This window comes from Sceloporus undulatus, chromosome 3 (assembly GCF_019175285.1).
Source record: "Sceloporus undulatus isolate JIND9_A2432 ecotype Alabama chromosome 3, SceUnd_v1.1, whole genome shotgun sequence".
NCBI lineage: Eukaryota > Metazoa > Chordata > Lepidosauria > Squamata > Phrynosomatidae > Sceloporus > Sceloporus undulatus.
In genome coordinates, this window is record NC_056524.1 from 105,509,563 (window position 1) to 105,524,339 (window position 14,777).

At 36.7% G+C, this 14,777-nt stretch overlaps 2 protein-coding genes across 2 annotated transcripts in view; both read left to right on the plus strand.

The window, feature by feature from the left end:
- LOC121926936 (E3 SUMO-protein ligase RanBP2-like) overlaps window positions 1-6,927 on the plus strand; it is a 51,141-nt gene extending 44,214 nt beyond the window's left edge. Inside the window, 7 exon segments of the mRNA XM_042460336.1 lie at window positions 1,237-1,430; window positions 2,157-2,403; window positions 2,726-2,824; window positions 2,971-3,116; window positions 4,691-4,964; window positions 5,057-5,391; window positions 6,037-6,927. Coding sequence (XP_042316270.1) covers window positions 1,237-1,430; window positions 2,157-2,403; window positions 2,726-2,824; window positions 2,971-3,116; window positions 4,691-4,964; window positions 5,057-5,391; window positions 6,037-6,342 — 1,601 coding nt within the window. The 3' untranslated portion in view covers window positions 6,343-6,927.
- Window positions 6,928-10,440: 3,513 nt separating this feature from the next.
- The window catches only part of CCDC138 (coiled-coil domain containing 138), a 44,871-nt gene continuing 40,534 nt past the window's right edge, over window positions 10,441-14,777 (plus strand). Inside the window, exon 1 of the mRNA XM_042458415.1 lies at window positions 10,441-11,770. Coding sequence (XP_042314349.1) covers window positions 10,441-11,770 — 1,330 coding nt within the window. The remainder of the gene's footprint in view (window positions 11,771-14,777) is intronic.

Below are 14,777 nucleotides of genomic sequence, written 5' to 3' on the forward strand. Positions count from 1 at the left end.
TTTACCCACTCTTCAGCCAATATGGGATTCCGAGTGTCTTACAAACAGCTGATTTGACAGTTCAATGTCCTCATGTTTACAATTTAAATAGGACAGAATAAACCAGGAAATGGGAATGGTAAGGGGGAAGAGGATGAAGTGCAACAGATGCTGGGCTGCCTTTTGTCTCCCTCTGAGGCTGGAACAAGGGCAGTTAGAAGCTGGAGGGAGGGTCCTTCACCAGCCACGTGGATCAAAGCATAATGATTTGGCTGCTCTTGTTATAAGATAGAATAATAGGAAACGGTTCAGTAAAAAGAAAAGTTGCTTAAGCACATAAAAACCAACTATCATTTAAATGTATTCCTGGAGTTTAGGGATGGGGACAGATGTTGGATGGCAGATGGCTTCTAACAATATCTGAAGAGCCACATGTTTTCCACCCTTTCATTTCAGTATTTTGAAATTAGCGTATATGAATCCTGCCTTTGGTCCCACACTTCAGAAAAGGTTGAAGATATATGCCTCCCTCAAAAACCATTTTAGATTGGTGTCAAATGAATTAATTTCAAAACTGCTGACATTATACATTCTAGTGTGAGATCTAGATTAATACTACAATTTTGTTACTAGAATACTGATAGCTTTATAGCTCAGTTATATTACTGAGGGTTTTTGGGCTGGCTTTGAGATTCACAGGGAGCCTCTAATGGAAATGATGGGTTTTAATCTGGGTGTTTTGTTTTGCCTTTTTTATTTCTTATTAAAAAAGACAGAAAACAGTAACAAATGCAAACAAAAACAAGCTAAAATACAAATCCTTTAAAACCAATAACAAAGATTCAAGGTTACATGGGGATTAAAAGGGCAAAATTACATAAAAACAGGGTGTTGAATCTGGGTTGTCTCTACAGTATTATTTTCTTCAGGCAATTTTATGTTGCTACTGTGGTCATTGAGCTCTTCAGTTGAATTTAGCCCTTTGGAGCATAGAAATCCTGGGCAGGACCTATGTTGCTTTTCATCCACCTCTTAGTTGTGATGTCAGTAGGCAGAACCTTTGCCAGAAAAGGGGAAAAACCAAATCAGCTAGTGAAGTCAGTTTCTCATATTCTGCTGATGGAATCTAACCGGCTCAAACTACGACATGCACTTGTTGTGGTGACAAGACACTGAATCCTGTGTGTATGCTACTGTTTCACTGTAATGTGTATTCTTTCATATAAAATGTAAGATGTTCTTTGCTGCATATTATAGGAGAAGGTGAAGCAGAAAGTAAGGATGAATGTGTTCTCGTGTGGGAGCAGAAACCAACTCCTGAAGAAAAGGCTAAAGCAGAGACTCTGAAGCTTCCTCCAACCTTTCTTTGTGGTATTAGTAGTGATACTGATGAAGACAATGAGAACTTGGAAGATTTCCAGACAGAACTTAGAAAAGTTCAAGAGGCTAAAGTAAGTAACAGAAGAATAGGGCTTAAGTACCCATTCAACTGGATTTAATTGCAGTTATGATATACAACCTTAGTTTCTTCCACCAGTCCCACTACAGTCTACTATTCATATTTGGTCTGTTTGAGTGAACTCCTGTCCATATTAATATTATATGTGCTACTAAAACATATTAATGAGGAAGGCTTTTTTCATTTCCCCCTGAGCTTAGGACTTTGCCATTCCTCTGGAGCATCAAGAATTACCACATTTGTGGACAGGTTGTTAAATGGTCTGGAAATTGACTTAAATTAAGTGATCAAATAACTGTGGTTTCAGTCCACACTAGCATTGACCTTTTACTTTTCTCTCTTAGACCTGACTAGGTTCCTTTATCAAAGCTCAGTCAAACTAGTTGTCCCATAAGCCCTTTTCTGTTCTTTTTCTCTCATTATGAACATTTAAGTTCAGAGAGTAGGTTAATGAAACAGCCCTACATTGAACAGTAACTTGAATTATGAAATCTTTTGGTTATTTTGAAGTCTAATGAATGCATATATTGAAATTAAAGTAATATGAGCCATCTTGAAAATGATATATTACTTGATGATTCTTGGTTTTCACCACTTTCACTGCTTGGAATTTACTTGTTTCGTAAGTAAGCTAGTTTTGTTTTACTCAAACAACTATTCCAGATGTTGCAATCAATTTAAAAAACCATAACATTTGTGATTCCCCCCCCCCCCCCAGGAAGCTCAGGTAGAAGAAGTAACCAGTTCAACAGATGACAAATGCACCACTAAGGAAGATATGGTTGTTGTAGAAGCCAGTAAAAGTGAAGAGCTAGATTCTACTACAGCAAGTAAAACTGAAGAACCAGATTCTACCACCAAACCTACACATACTATACAGGCTTTATTAGGAACTGATGACAAACCTGTTGACTTGTCAACTAAAAAAGAAAGTGATTTGAATACTTTAGCTTCTGCAAACCAAGGTATACTTACTTGTTTCGATATATGAAAAAGTTCCATACTTGAAAAAGATCACATCAAGATCTAGTAGCCGTATAGGTCTAGTAGTCATATGGGATAATCCCAAATGTGATAGAATTTTGTCTTAATAATGAGAAATAACAGTTGGGTGAATTTTGGTGAGAAGGGTCTTTGTTTAGATGGTATTGAATGACATTAAATGCACTTCAGTTCACTTTTTAGCTTTCTTTCACCCTACATTAAGAATTATGGCAGTGGGGAATATATGAAGGCAGTCCACTGAGAAATACAAAATGAACGCTTACCATTTCTTCCTTCATATAGAGAACAAACCTTTCTCATTTGCCCTTGGCAACATACCTGGCTTATCATTTGCTGACCTGGCTTCAAATAATTCTGGGGATTTTGCTTTCGGTTCTAAAGGTAACATAGTATATATTATTTGCTTACCATTCGTACAGATTGCCCTAATGGAGCTATTCAATGTGGAGGCTTTTATCAATCACTTTAAATTAATGAGATCAGAAAAATATCTAGAATCTTAAGGGTTTATCTTTCCATCTAAACAGACAAAAACTTCAAGTGGGCAAATACAGGAGCAACTGTATTCGGAGTAGAGACGGTCACTAAAGGAGATAATGAAGAAGATGCAAGTGATGAGGAAGTTGTGCATAATGATGATATTCACTTTGAACCAATAGTATCACTGCCAGAGGTAGGATTTTTAATCTTGAATTTGTGGAGGAAGTTTGTGTGTACATTGTAAACATCCTAGCAGAGCACATACTCAAATGCTGCTCTGTTACCTATGGTGTTATCAAAGATTTTATTGGTTGCAGTCTTAGAATTGCATGGGAAATGGAAAAAGGTTAAGAGTGGTGGAGATACAAGGGCAGTATACATATGGGAGATTCAGTATCCCAGACTCTTGACTGAAAGAGAGGTTACCATATATTTTCTTCAACTGTCTGAGCAGTGGAGAATGTTTGTTTAAAAGATGTTTTACAGAGTCAGATATAAAATGTTTCATTTTATATGCATTTCCACAGCCTTCCCATCTGAATCCATGCTTGCTCTTCCGGAATTTTTAACATCTCAGTGCATTTCCACATATTTAATAATCAGCTTCACTTCGCGGATGCCTGAGTACCTTTAGTGAGAATTCTATCCAACAGCGTAGAACTGCATACCACTTGTAACCCATTCAGGACAGATGTGACTGACAAGAGTTATCCCTGTCTTACTAGTCAATAATGAATATTGCTTCACTATCTAAAATAAAGATTTGAAATGCTATTAAGGCATATATCCAATATGCCTCTGAAGGAAACTACAAAACGGGCCTACAAACAACACAGTACATAGCCAGTTTTTGAAACACTTAATTTTGAAGCACAATGTAAAGTGCTGTGGAGAGTATCTGTGAACCCCTACATTGTGTTGGGAGTGTAGAAGAGGCCACCTACTCTTGTTTGGGTGTGCTTATGTTTTGAGATCATTAAGGAGGCCCTTCCATAACTATCCTTATTGATTACAGGCAAGTAAGTTGTGTCCCAGGATCAGGCCTAACTTAGTGATAGCTAAGCTTTGTCTGAATCCTACTCATAGAATGCTTTAGACATCAAGTGAAATTTGGGTTTCATTATTTGTGGTAATTTTAGAATTTTATCTGCTGCTTTTTAAGTAGTTCTTTTTTCAGCATGCCTTGTTAATGTGTTGCTTTTAACCTTTGCATTTCTTGAACCTTTATTCTAATTATTTGTCTGTGTGGTATATTGATAAACTTCCTTGATATGGCAGAATATCAGTTTATTTAACAAATAAATTGTTAAATAACAATTTGGGTTCATTGTTTTCTGCGGCAAATCACTATACAATATATTATATGTGCAAGATATACAGTACTACTACTACAGAAATGGAAGAGAAGTTGTGTTGTTGCATGCTTTCAATTTGTTTCACAGGATTTTCTTAGCAAGATTTGTTCAGAGAGGGTTTGCCATTGCTGTGAGAGTATGAATTGCCCAAAGAAGGGATTTAAACCCTGGTCTCTAAGGACCCTGGTTCAAGCCATTGTGCCACATTAGCTCTAAAGAGAGGCAGGTGGTACTTAAAATTTTTTGACAAGGTCCTGTAATTCAAGGATATACAGTAGACTTAATTGAGAATAAGCTTCACTGAAACAGTGACACTTACTTTTGACTAAAACATACATAGGGTTAATATTTTGTTCACAATAATACTGTGTTTACAGTAGTACTCTGAATAAACATGATTTATTCTTGCTAGGTTGAGGTGAAGTCAGGAGAAGAAGATGAAGAAATTATCTTCAAAGAAAGAGCAAAACTTTACAGATGGGACAGAGAAGTAAATCAATGGAAAGAACGTGGTGTTGGAGAAATAAAGATCCTCTTCCATACACAGAAGAAGTGCTATAGAATATTAATGAGAAGGGACCAAGTTCTCAAAGTCTGTGCAAACCATATTATCACAAAAACAATGGACTTAAAACCCCTGAATACCTCAAACAATGCAGTGGTTTGGACTGCAACAGATTATGCTGGTGAGTGTGTAGAGAAGTTCTATAGCTAATCCTACTTGCAAAACCCATATATTAGATATATGCTTTATTAACTTTTTATATCTTTATTTTAGATGGTGAAGCTAAGATAGAACAGCTTGCTGTCAGATTTAAAAGTCAAGATCTAGCCGACTCCTTCAAGAGGAGATTTGAAGAGTGTCAACTAAGCTTGTCAGAGCTGCAGAAGGGTCATGTATCCCTGACAGCAGAATTGTCAAGAGAGACTAACCCTATGGTCTATCTTGAAGTTTCTGCAGATGATGAGCCATTAGGGCATATAACTATAGAATTATTTTCAAATATTGTTCCTCGAACTGCTGAAAACTTCAGGGCATTATGCACAGGAGAAGTAGGATTTGGATTCCGGAACTCAGTATTTCACAGAATAATTCCAGATTTTATCTGCCAAGTAAGTGAAAAAAACTAACATGGAGAATATATACAAGAGGTCCCCGGGTTGCCATATAACATTTTCTTTGGGAATATCCTTTGCAGAGATTTAGATTTACTTAACTTTGTGATTTTCTAAACACTATGTGGTGTAGAGAAAAGAAAATGGAAAGCTGTGTCATGATTCTGCTTACAAAGAACGTAAGCACAGATATAACATAAGAAATGTAGCCCCTTAAAGAGACCATCAGTGTATATTTTTGGGCTCAGCCTTCACCCCTAGAGTTACCTTAGTGACACCATGCGGGAATACATTTACACTCATCTTTGAACCAGTCAAAGAATCCTATGTGGAAAAGGACAAACTCCCAGGGGAAATTTTTTAACCACAAATGCTTGAACACAAAATAGGAAACACTTTGGTCTGGGGTACTTTGCTTCTTGTGCATGAAAATAGTAAACCATGATTGGCTATTGTGCCTGAATGCAGCCATGTTAAGATGTGGATGCAACATAAATTTGGTTTGGGTACTGTTTTTCAAAAGCCATTGTCTGATGCTCTTCATACAGGATACAGCGTTTTTGGTAAAACATGCTTTAAGATATTTTGTATGTTTCAGTCTTCATTCTACACCATTAATTTTTACAACTTTTACTATTCCAGGGAGGCGATATCACTAGACACGATGGCACTGGTGGAAAATCCATTTATGGTGATTCATTTGAGGATGAAAACTTTGAAGTAAAACATACTGGGCCTGGCTTATTGTCAATGGCTAATCGTGGCAGAGACACCAATAATTCTCAATTCTTTATTACTCTCAAAAAGGCAGAGCATTTGGACTTTAAACATGTTGTTTTTGGTTTCGTAAAGGATGGTATGGATGTTGTGAAAAAAATGGAATCCTTTGGTTCTCCTGGTGGAGCACTGTCAAAAATTATTATGATTACAGACTGTGGACAAATATAAAAGCATTGCTTTAACATGTATGCAGATTAGAAGATCCATGTGCAGCAGATTTAGACAATATTACATTCAGGTTTTTTTTAACAAAAATTGAACATTTTTCATGTATAAATGTAAAATTACAGCTTATAGCTGAGTACTTTTTAAAAATGTGTTTCAATTGACTGCATGTTGTGAAATAAAAGTTCAAACACTGGTAAATTTCAGGTGTATTTTTGTTTCCTCCTGATTTTTGTATTAAATAATTTAAAATGAAATTAAAGGAATCTGGAGTTCTGTTATTCTGGGTTGTTTAAGTTTACCAGTTTAACTAATAAATAAAATTAGTAGCTAGTTCATAATTACTGCTTTTATTCCTCTTACCTTCCCTGAATCATAGGCAGCTCTGAAATAATTCATTGTTTTTGCACTTAGTCATCTTGATAAACAAATTGACTCTACTTTTTGTTTCTCTAAATGTAATTTGATATTTCAGTATTACCTTAAATTTACTGAACAATTTAACTTTGGTTCTGGATGATGTGAGATTTAAACCTTGTATATTTTGGAATGGAAAAGCCTTCTGTCATCAATAAATTAACTGTAATATAATTATTTTGAATAATCAGTTCTGTAGTGTTTTTAGCAAAATGGGTCTTCCTTAATTTTATTTCAATTTAAGGGGACTATTGACTATTTTTATCTTGCCATGTCAGCTATGAAGTTCAGATTCCTGCTGTGGTGTAGGAAAATCTGAAGTCGTTGAATGCTAATGTTCTTTATGCTGATGGAGGCTGATGTACATATGCATATCTTCAGTGACTTACCTGATTATTGTGATCTTCTATTTACAGTTTACATAAACTGTAGTAATTCAGTGCTGTCAGTTATAATTGTATGTTAGCAGAACAGTAATGGTTTAGTAGACAGTTTTGCTAATTGAAATGTTTATAGCAAATGCCATTAGATAAAAGACAGCTGTTGTGATACTGGATTTCAAAGATGTGCTTCAAGCTTCTCTTGCACTGGTGAGAAATCCATGGTCCTCTAGACATTGTTGGACTACAAGCTGTATTGCATTAAGATTGATGGGAATTGAAATCTTAACACCATCTAAAGCAGGGGTAGGCAACCTGCGGCCCGCGGGCCGGATGCGGCCTGGCGAAGCCTTGGGACCGGCCCCAGCCTGGTCCTGCCGCCGATTGCCGCCGGGGCCTTTGGGGGGCAATTGTCTATAGAAGCCTCAGAAACATGCATTTATATTAACATTTTTTTAAAAATCAGCAAATTTTTTTGCTGTCCTCCATTTTTTTATTTTTTTAATATGTTTATTAATTTTTTAAACAAAAAAACAAATAAAATTCATAACAATCATACATGAAGTAAAAGAGTACAATAATCTTATAGAAATTCCAATTTATATTACTCCCCACTTCACTTCCTCCCACCTATCATACCCGTTCCCCTTCCCTCCCCCGTCCCTTCCATTCAAACTTCATTCACTACTTCCCTATCGTCAGAACCCTTATATTCAAAACCTGTTACTCTAATTATCTAAAATGAAATCTTAAGCTCGATTTATCAGACCTTTACAATTGTGTTACGGTATCAATCCTCAAAAAGTAATCATATAGGCAATCTTAAATTCTTCACCCTAATCTCATCATTCTAATTAATTTCGAAGCTCATAACTTGGAGTCATTACAATTCAACATTATTAGGATATTTCCCAATTCGTAACTAATATATATAATTAATATATGTAATATATATAATTAATCAAGTTTCTTTGCACACACACAAAGAAATTTTTTATCTCATATTAAATTTGCTGTCTCTCCTCAAGAGTCTTGAAAATATTTAAGCACTTTCTCCCAGTCTTCTAAAAAGAAATTTGATGGTTCATTTCTTAGACCTCTGGAAAGCTTATCCATTTCCATCATGTCCATGAGTTTAAGTCTCCAGTCTTCCTTCGTTGGGACTTCTTTTAGTTTCCATCTCTGGGCGTAGACTATTCTTGCTGCTGATACCATGTAAAATAAAATTTTACCAATTTTTTTTTTCAATTTCCAAATCAATTATATTAAGCAGAAAGATTTCAGGTGAAAACTTAAGCGAAACAGAGATTGACTTCTTAATTTCAAAATAAATCATTTTCCAAAATTGCATTGCTTTTTTACACGTCCACCACATATGATATAATGTACCTTGGACCAATTCACATTTCCAACATAGGTCACTACAATTCCCATAAATTTTACTAATCGTTTTTGGGGTCAAATACCAGCGGAAGAAGATTTTATAATAATTCTCCTTCACACTTTGACTGCATGTATATTTTAGTCTTCTATTCCATGTATATTCCCATTGTTCTAATTGTATAGGGAAACCAAAATTTTGAGACCATTTGATCATATTGTCCTTTATAATCTCCTCCTCCATATAATATTTCAAAATACATTTGTAAAATCTAGACAGAGGGGATTTCTTGTTTGACATGATTTCACGCTCTAAATCTGAATCTGGTTTACTAATGCCAACTTGTCTCTTGTCCATTATCAAGCGTTCCCTTAACTGTCTGTAGAAAAACCATGTAATATTTCTATTTTTTTCAATCAATTTCTCCTGAGGTAGTATCTCATATCCAGAACTGCCCATTTGTATTAAATCCTCATATAGCAACCAATTTCCCTCTTCCAAAATATTGAATTTAAAGAAAGCTTCGTGTGGGGAAACCCAAAGGGGAATTTCGGTGCTAATTCTTTTCTTGTATTTTTTCCATACTTTCAAAAGAGGATATCTCAAAACATGATTATTAAAGTCTAGGTTCACCCTCTCTTTATCATAAAAGAGATACGCGTGCCAGCCAAATCGTAGGTTTGTACTTTCTAAACTTAACATATCCTTATCCTTTAGAGTTACCCAATCTTTTATCCATGTTAGACAAGTTGCCTCAAAGTAAAGCTTAAGATTTGGTAGTGCAAGACCACCTCTTTCTTTGGCATCTTGTAAATATTTCATTTTAACTCTGGCCTTTTTCCCTTTCCAAACAAATTTTTGAAGGCTCTTTTGCCATTCTAGAAAGGGTTTATCATTTTTAATAATCGGAATAGATTGAAAAAGAAACAAAAATTTGGGGAGAACGTTCATTTTAATACTTCTATTCTTCCCAGAAAAGATAGATCCAAGTTGTTCCAAGATATCAAATCTTTTTTAACTTTTTGCCACAGTTTTTCATAATTATTAGGGAATAATTCAGAGTTCTTGTTGGAAACACAAATGCCCAAATATCTAACTTTACTATTTATTTTAAAGCCTGTAGTCAGCTCTAGTTCTTTTCCTTGAGTTGCACTTAAATTTTTAACTATTATTGCTGTTTTTTTCACTGTTTATTTTCAGGCCTGATATAGATTCAAAAGTTTTAAATTCTCTTAATAATTCTTTAGAATCATTTATTGGATCGCTAATAGTGACTAACAAGTCATCGGCAAAAGCTTTCACTTTATGTTCTGTCCCTTTAATCTTAATGCCTTTTATTTTTGTATTTTTTCTCAAGTTTTGCAAAAATGTTTCCATTACTAATACAAAGAGAAGGGGGGACAGTGGACACCCCTGTCTCGTCCCTTTACAAACATTGAATGCTTCTGTTATCTCACCATTTATACTTAGTCTAGATACTTTAAGTAAGAATGAATCTGAAGATGTAGACCAAGATAATAACATCAACAAAGATTTATTTACTGAAAGCAAGGAAACTACATCAAAGAATGAAGTCAACGCAGACTCGGGATCTAAGGTAATGAAAGACAAAATTTTATTATCCCTGATTAAAAATAGAAATAAAAAGCACAATAAAAAAAACTGAATAAGAAAAGAAAATATTAAGTTAAAAGGATTAGCAGAGAAATATATTAGGAGATGGAGATTTTATCTTGGAACATAAAGGGACTTAATTTCCCAGAGAAAAGGAAAAAAGTTTTTCACTATTTAGGTAAGCTTAAAAAGGATGTTATTTGTCTTCAGGAGACCCACATTAGGCAAAAAGACATAAGACTAATAAAAAATAAAAAATTGGGTAATGAATTCATATCCTCTTCAATTAAAAGCAAAAAAGGTATAGTAATGTATGTAAAGCAAAATATCTCTTCAAGAGAAATCTTTAATGATAATAACGGTCACTACATTGGAGTAGAAATTTCATTACAAAACAAAAAGATATTGCTTGTGGGGATTTATGGTCCACAAGAAAGAAAGGAGAAATACTATGCAGGAATATTTAATTTGCTCTCTAATTTGGACTATACGGAAATAATAATGATGGGGGACTGGAACGCCGTAATTAATCCTGAAATTGACAGATCAAATGATAAAACAAGGGAAAAAAATCAAGGAAAACTCCCCTCATCTTTTTTCAAACTAATGGAAAATCAAAAATTAATAGACGTTTGGAGACATCTCTACGGAGGAGCCAAAGAGTACACCTTTTTTTCTCATGTACATCAAACCTTTTCCAGATTAGATTTTTTTCTAGCCTCTAAAACTCTAATGACACAAATTCAGAAAATGGATATCATTCCAAAGCTGATGTCAGATCATAACCCAATATCCTTGAAATTGAGGAAAGTGAAAAGTTATTTTAGTTGGAGACTGAATGAAAAATTATTACAATACCCAGAAAATGTAACTAATGCAAGACAAATCATAAAATGGTACTTCGAAGAAAATTCAGGAAAAGGAACAAGCCCATTGATTGTATGGGAAGCTTCAAAAGCAGTTTTGAGAGGCTTTTTTATAAAAATTAACTCTGAATATAGAAAGAAACGTGAACAAAAAATGCAAAAAGTTACAGACGAATTGAGGAAAAAAGAAGAGGCACACCAAAAAAACCCAACCGATACTAAGATCCAAAATGAACTAAAAATGGTGCAGAAACAGTTATCAATGTTATTATCAGAAGAAATAGAATACAAACTTAGATGTCTCAAGCAAAAAAACTTTCAATTTGCAAACAAGTCTGGGAAATGGTTAGCTTATAAATTAAAGGAAAAGAAAAGCAGAAACGAAATAACCAAAATTCAAGAAGGTGGTAAGATCCATATGGATCAACAAAAAATCAAGAAAGCATTTCTAAAATTCTACGAGAAACTGTACAAACAAGACCCAGAAGATCTTAATAATATAAATCAATATGTACAAAATGCGAATCTAATTAAAATATTTCAAGAACAAAAAGATATATTAAATCAGCCAATCTCCACGGCAGAAGTTTTATCTGCTATACAGAAAAGTAAATCGGGTTCCGCTCCGGGTCCAGATGGCTTCACCTCAACATATTATAAGACCTTCCAGATGGAACTGGTAGATCACCTTAAAAACTTAATGAATGATTTAAACCAAGACACCTTCCCGATGACATGGAAAGAAGCAGTAATCACGTTAATACCTAAAGAAGGTAGAGAACACACTTTGATCCAGAATTATAGACCGATATCTCTCCTAAATAATGACTACAAACTATTCGCAAGTATTTTAGCTGAGAGATTAAAGAAAATAATTCCGTTTGTTATACATAAAGATCAAAGAGGCTTCATCCCAAAAAGATATTTGAAGGACAATATCAGACATTTTGTAGATTTAATTGAATATCATCAGTTTCATATTGATAAAAAATTGGCAGCCTTTTTCTTTGACATCGAAAAAGCATTTGACAATGTTTCGTGGAAACTATTATGGTCAGTTACAAAAAATATTAATTTGGGAGATAAATTTATTCATTGGGTTCAGGCTGTCCTCCATTTTTTTAAAAAAAGTGTCTTCCATTTGAAAATTTTTTTCCTACATCTGTCCTGGTTTATTTATATATTTAATTTTTTAAAAAAATTATTTAATATTTATTTTTTGGCTTCGGCCCCCCAGTTGTCTGAGGGACAGCAACCCGGCCCCCGGCTCAAAAAGATTGCCTACCCCTGATCTAAAGCAGTGATTCCCAAAGTGGGAGGTATGTCCCCCCGGGGGGAAGTGGAGAGGTCCAGGGAGGGGGGTTGGCTGGGGCGTTCAGTCAATTTATTGTGTGCAAGAAAAACAAGGGCAATTAGTAGCCTTTAGGATCATGGTGCGGAAGAGGGTTGCATGGAAATTCTTTTCAGGGCTCCTCTAAACCACCACACAGCCTCGCCAATTGCCTCATGTAGTGGTGTCTCCCACCCTTCACCTCATCACATGAGCTCGCTCCCCTTAGCCATGTCTTTTGCTAGTTATGGTGGTTAGGAAATTAGCAGTAGTGGTAGTGGAAGAGATGTGGCAGTAAAAGAGCTTTCAGATTTGGGGCCCTGCTTAAGCTTTGTGAGTTTTGCCAGGATTTGGCTGGCAAATCAGAGTTGCACTGCTGTTCCTGCTTTCTTTCGTTGGGCAGGCCAAGAGAAGGGACAGCAGAAGAACCAATGTTTGAGCGGGGCTACATTTGAAGCTGTGTGGGGAAGGCATGTGTCTGGGGAGGGAAGGAAAGCAGTATTGGGTCAATTCTTGGCAAAAATACTTTGACTTGGAGCAGCTCAAGTAGTTAAAATTTCTCCCTTTTGACATCCTTGCCAGTCTCCAGTGCAGAGCATGTGGCCTCTGTGAACCCACACACGCTGGCTGTTCCCCTGCCCATCCCGACAAAGAAGGATTGAGAATCCTTCCTCACCAAGGAGCAGCTTCTCCCTTCGCAACTGGTCACACTGGAAGCAGCAACTGAGCAGCGACCAAGAGGCCTCTTATCAACACTGGCCTTTGCTGCAAGCCAGCTGTGTCACTAGCATTGATGTCATCAGGTGTGATAACTCATGGTGTCACACACACACACACACACATTTACTTGTTCTCCTTCCAGTCCATACAGAATTATTTGTAATGTTTTTGTAACGCTACACCTTAATAATTCCATATATGGTAGTTGTGACAAACACCTGAACAACTTTTCCTTCATCCTAACACCTGAAGCTGGAGGCTGCTGTCTCCCATTCATACAACAGACTCCATCTTCATGAGAAGGGGTGCAGGAAAAATCCAGAGATTCTTTCTCCTATTCCCAAAGCAGGAGGTTGGAGTGTCAATGGGAGACAGCAGCCTCCAGCTCCCAAAGCAGGAAGCAGAACTGACACAACAGCCTTCTGCTTTGGGAGCTAAAGAGAAAGAATCCCTGCATTCCTTCTGCACTCTACTGAAGCTGGAGGCTGCTGTCTCCTGTTCTAACAACAGCCTTCTGCTTTGCAAGTTAAGCTGATGAAGAAACTCTGCACTCCACTCCCAAAGCTGTCAATGGTAGAGAGCAGCCATCCTTCCCTGGTTCTGCCTGCTTCTCCCTCTCTTACGGATGGGGCTAGACCTTACCAGGAGAACATAGGAAATCAGAAGTCCTGCCCTATTTCCTTTTCCCAGAGGGTGTTTGAAACTTAGTGAGCAGAGAAAGGAGAGGCCTTGTTTGCCACACTATCTGGCCAAACCTTTTCTGCTGAGCTCCTCTGTCTTACAAGGTGTGTTAATGCCACACCTGTTTCTTCCAGAAAGGAAGGCATTTAGGAAGCAACAGTGGCATTGCTAGGGTGGTGGCTGTGGTATCATCCCACTTATGGTGCCACCTGGTGCAGCCTGCACCCCTTATACCACGTAGTGACACCTCCCCCACAATACCAGCACTAGGGTTGTTGCCCAATAGGAAAGGGGGCGGTAGTCCAAAAATGTTTGGGGACCACTGATCTAAGGGACCACTAGTTCTGCATCCTTTGCTTTATTGTCTACACGGGATAGGGAAAGGGGCTTACACACACACACAGGATTTCCTATGTGCAAGGAGGCTGCAAAGTGGCCAAAGTGGCAGAGGAGAGGGAGAGGCAAGGATTTTAAGATTGTAAAGAAGATTTGGAACGTGAATTTTACTACAATGTTCTACTTCACAAGGTTGATATTGTAAGGTTGTTGAGGGTATACCTTGATCTGGGGGTAAAATTCTAAAGAAATGTTCTAGGCCAGAGAGATTAGAGATTTTTGCTCTGCAGAACGTTGCCCCCCCCACACACACACACACTTCACTAGTTATACACAGAACTACATGAGTTAAAGTTGCTATCTTACCACTGCTTGCTTAGAAACAACTTCACATAAATTCAGTAAGGATTTAATTACAAATAGTTACAATGGTATTGAGGTTTTAACTGGTGGAACAGAAGACTGTAGAGTGTGAGAAGGCATAGTGGGGTACACCATTCACATTCTGTGGAGTTTGCTTCTGTGGTTGACTTGTTTGGAGAACTGAAGAGTGTACAGTAATGCCGGGCTCTTACTTTGCTGCTTATACTTTTGTATCTGAAGGACTAGGCCAGAGCACAGGAGATTGGCCCATTAGTACTTTCAACATGAAGACCCACTGCTAGCTTTCTCTCAAGCTATGCCTTGTGCCCCACCTTGGCTACTTATAGGAC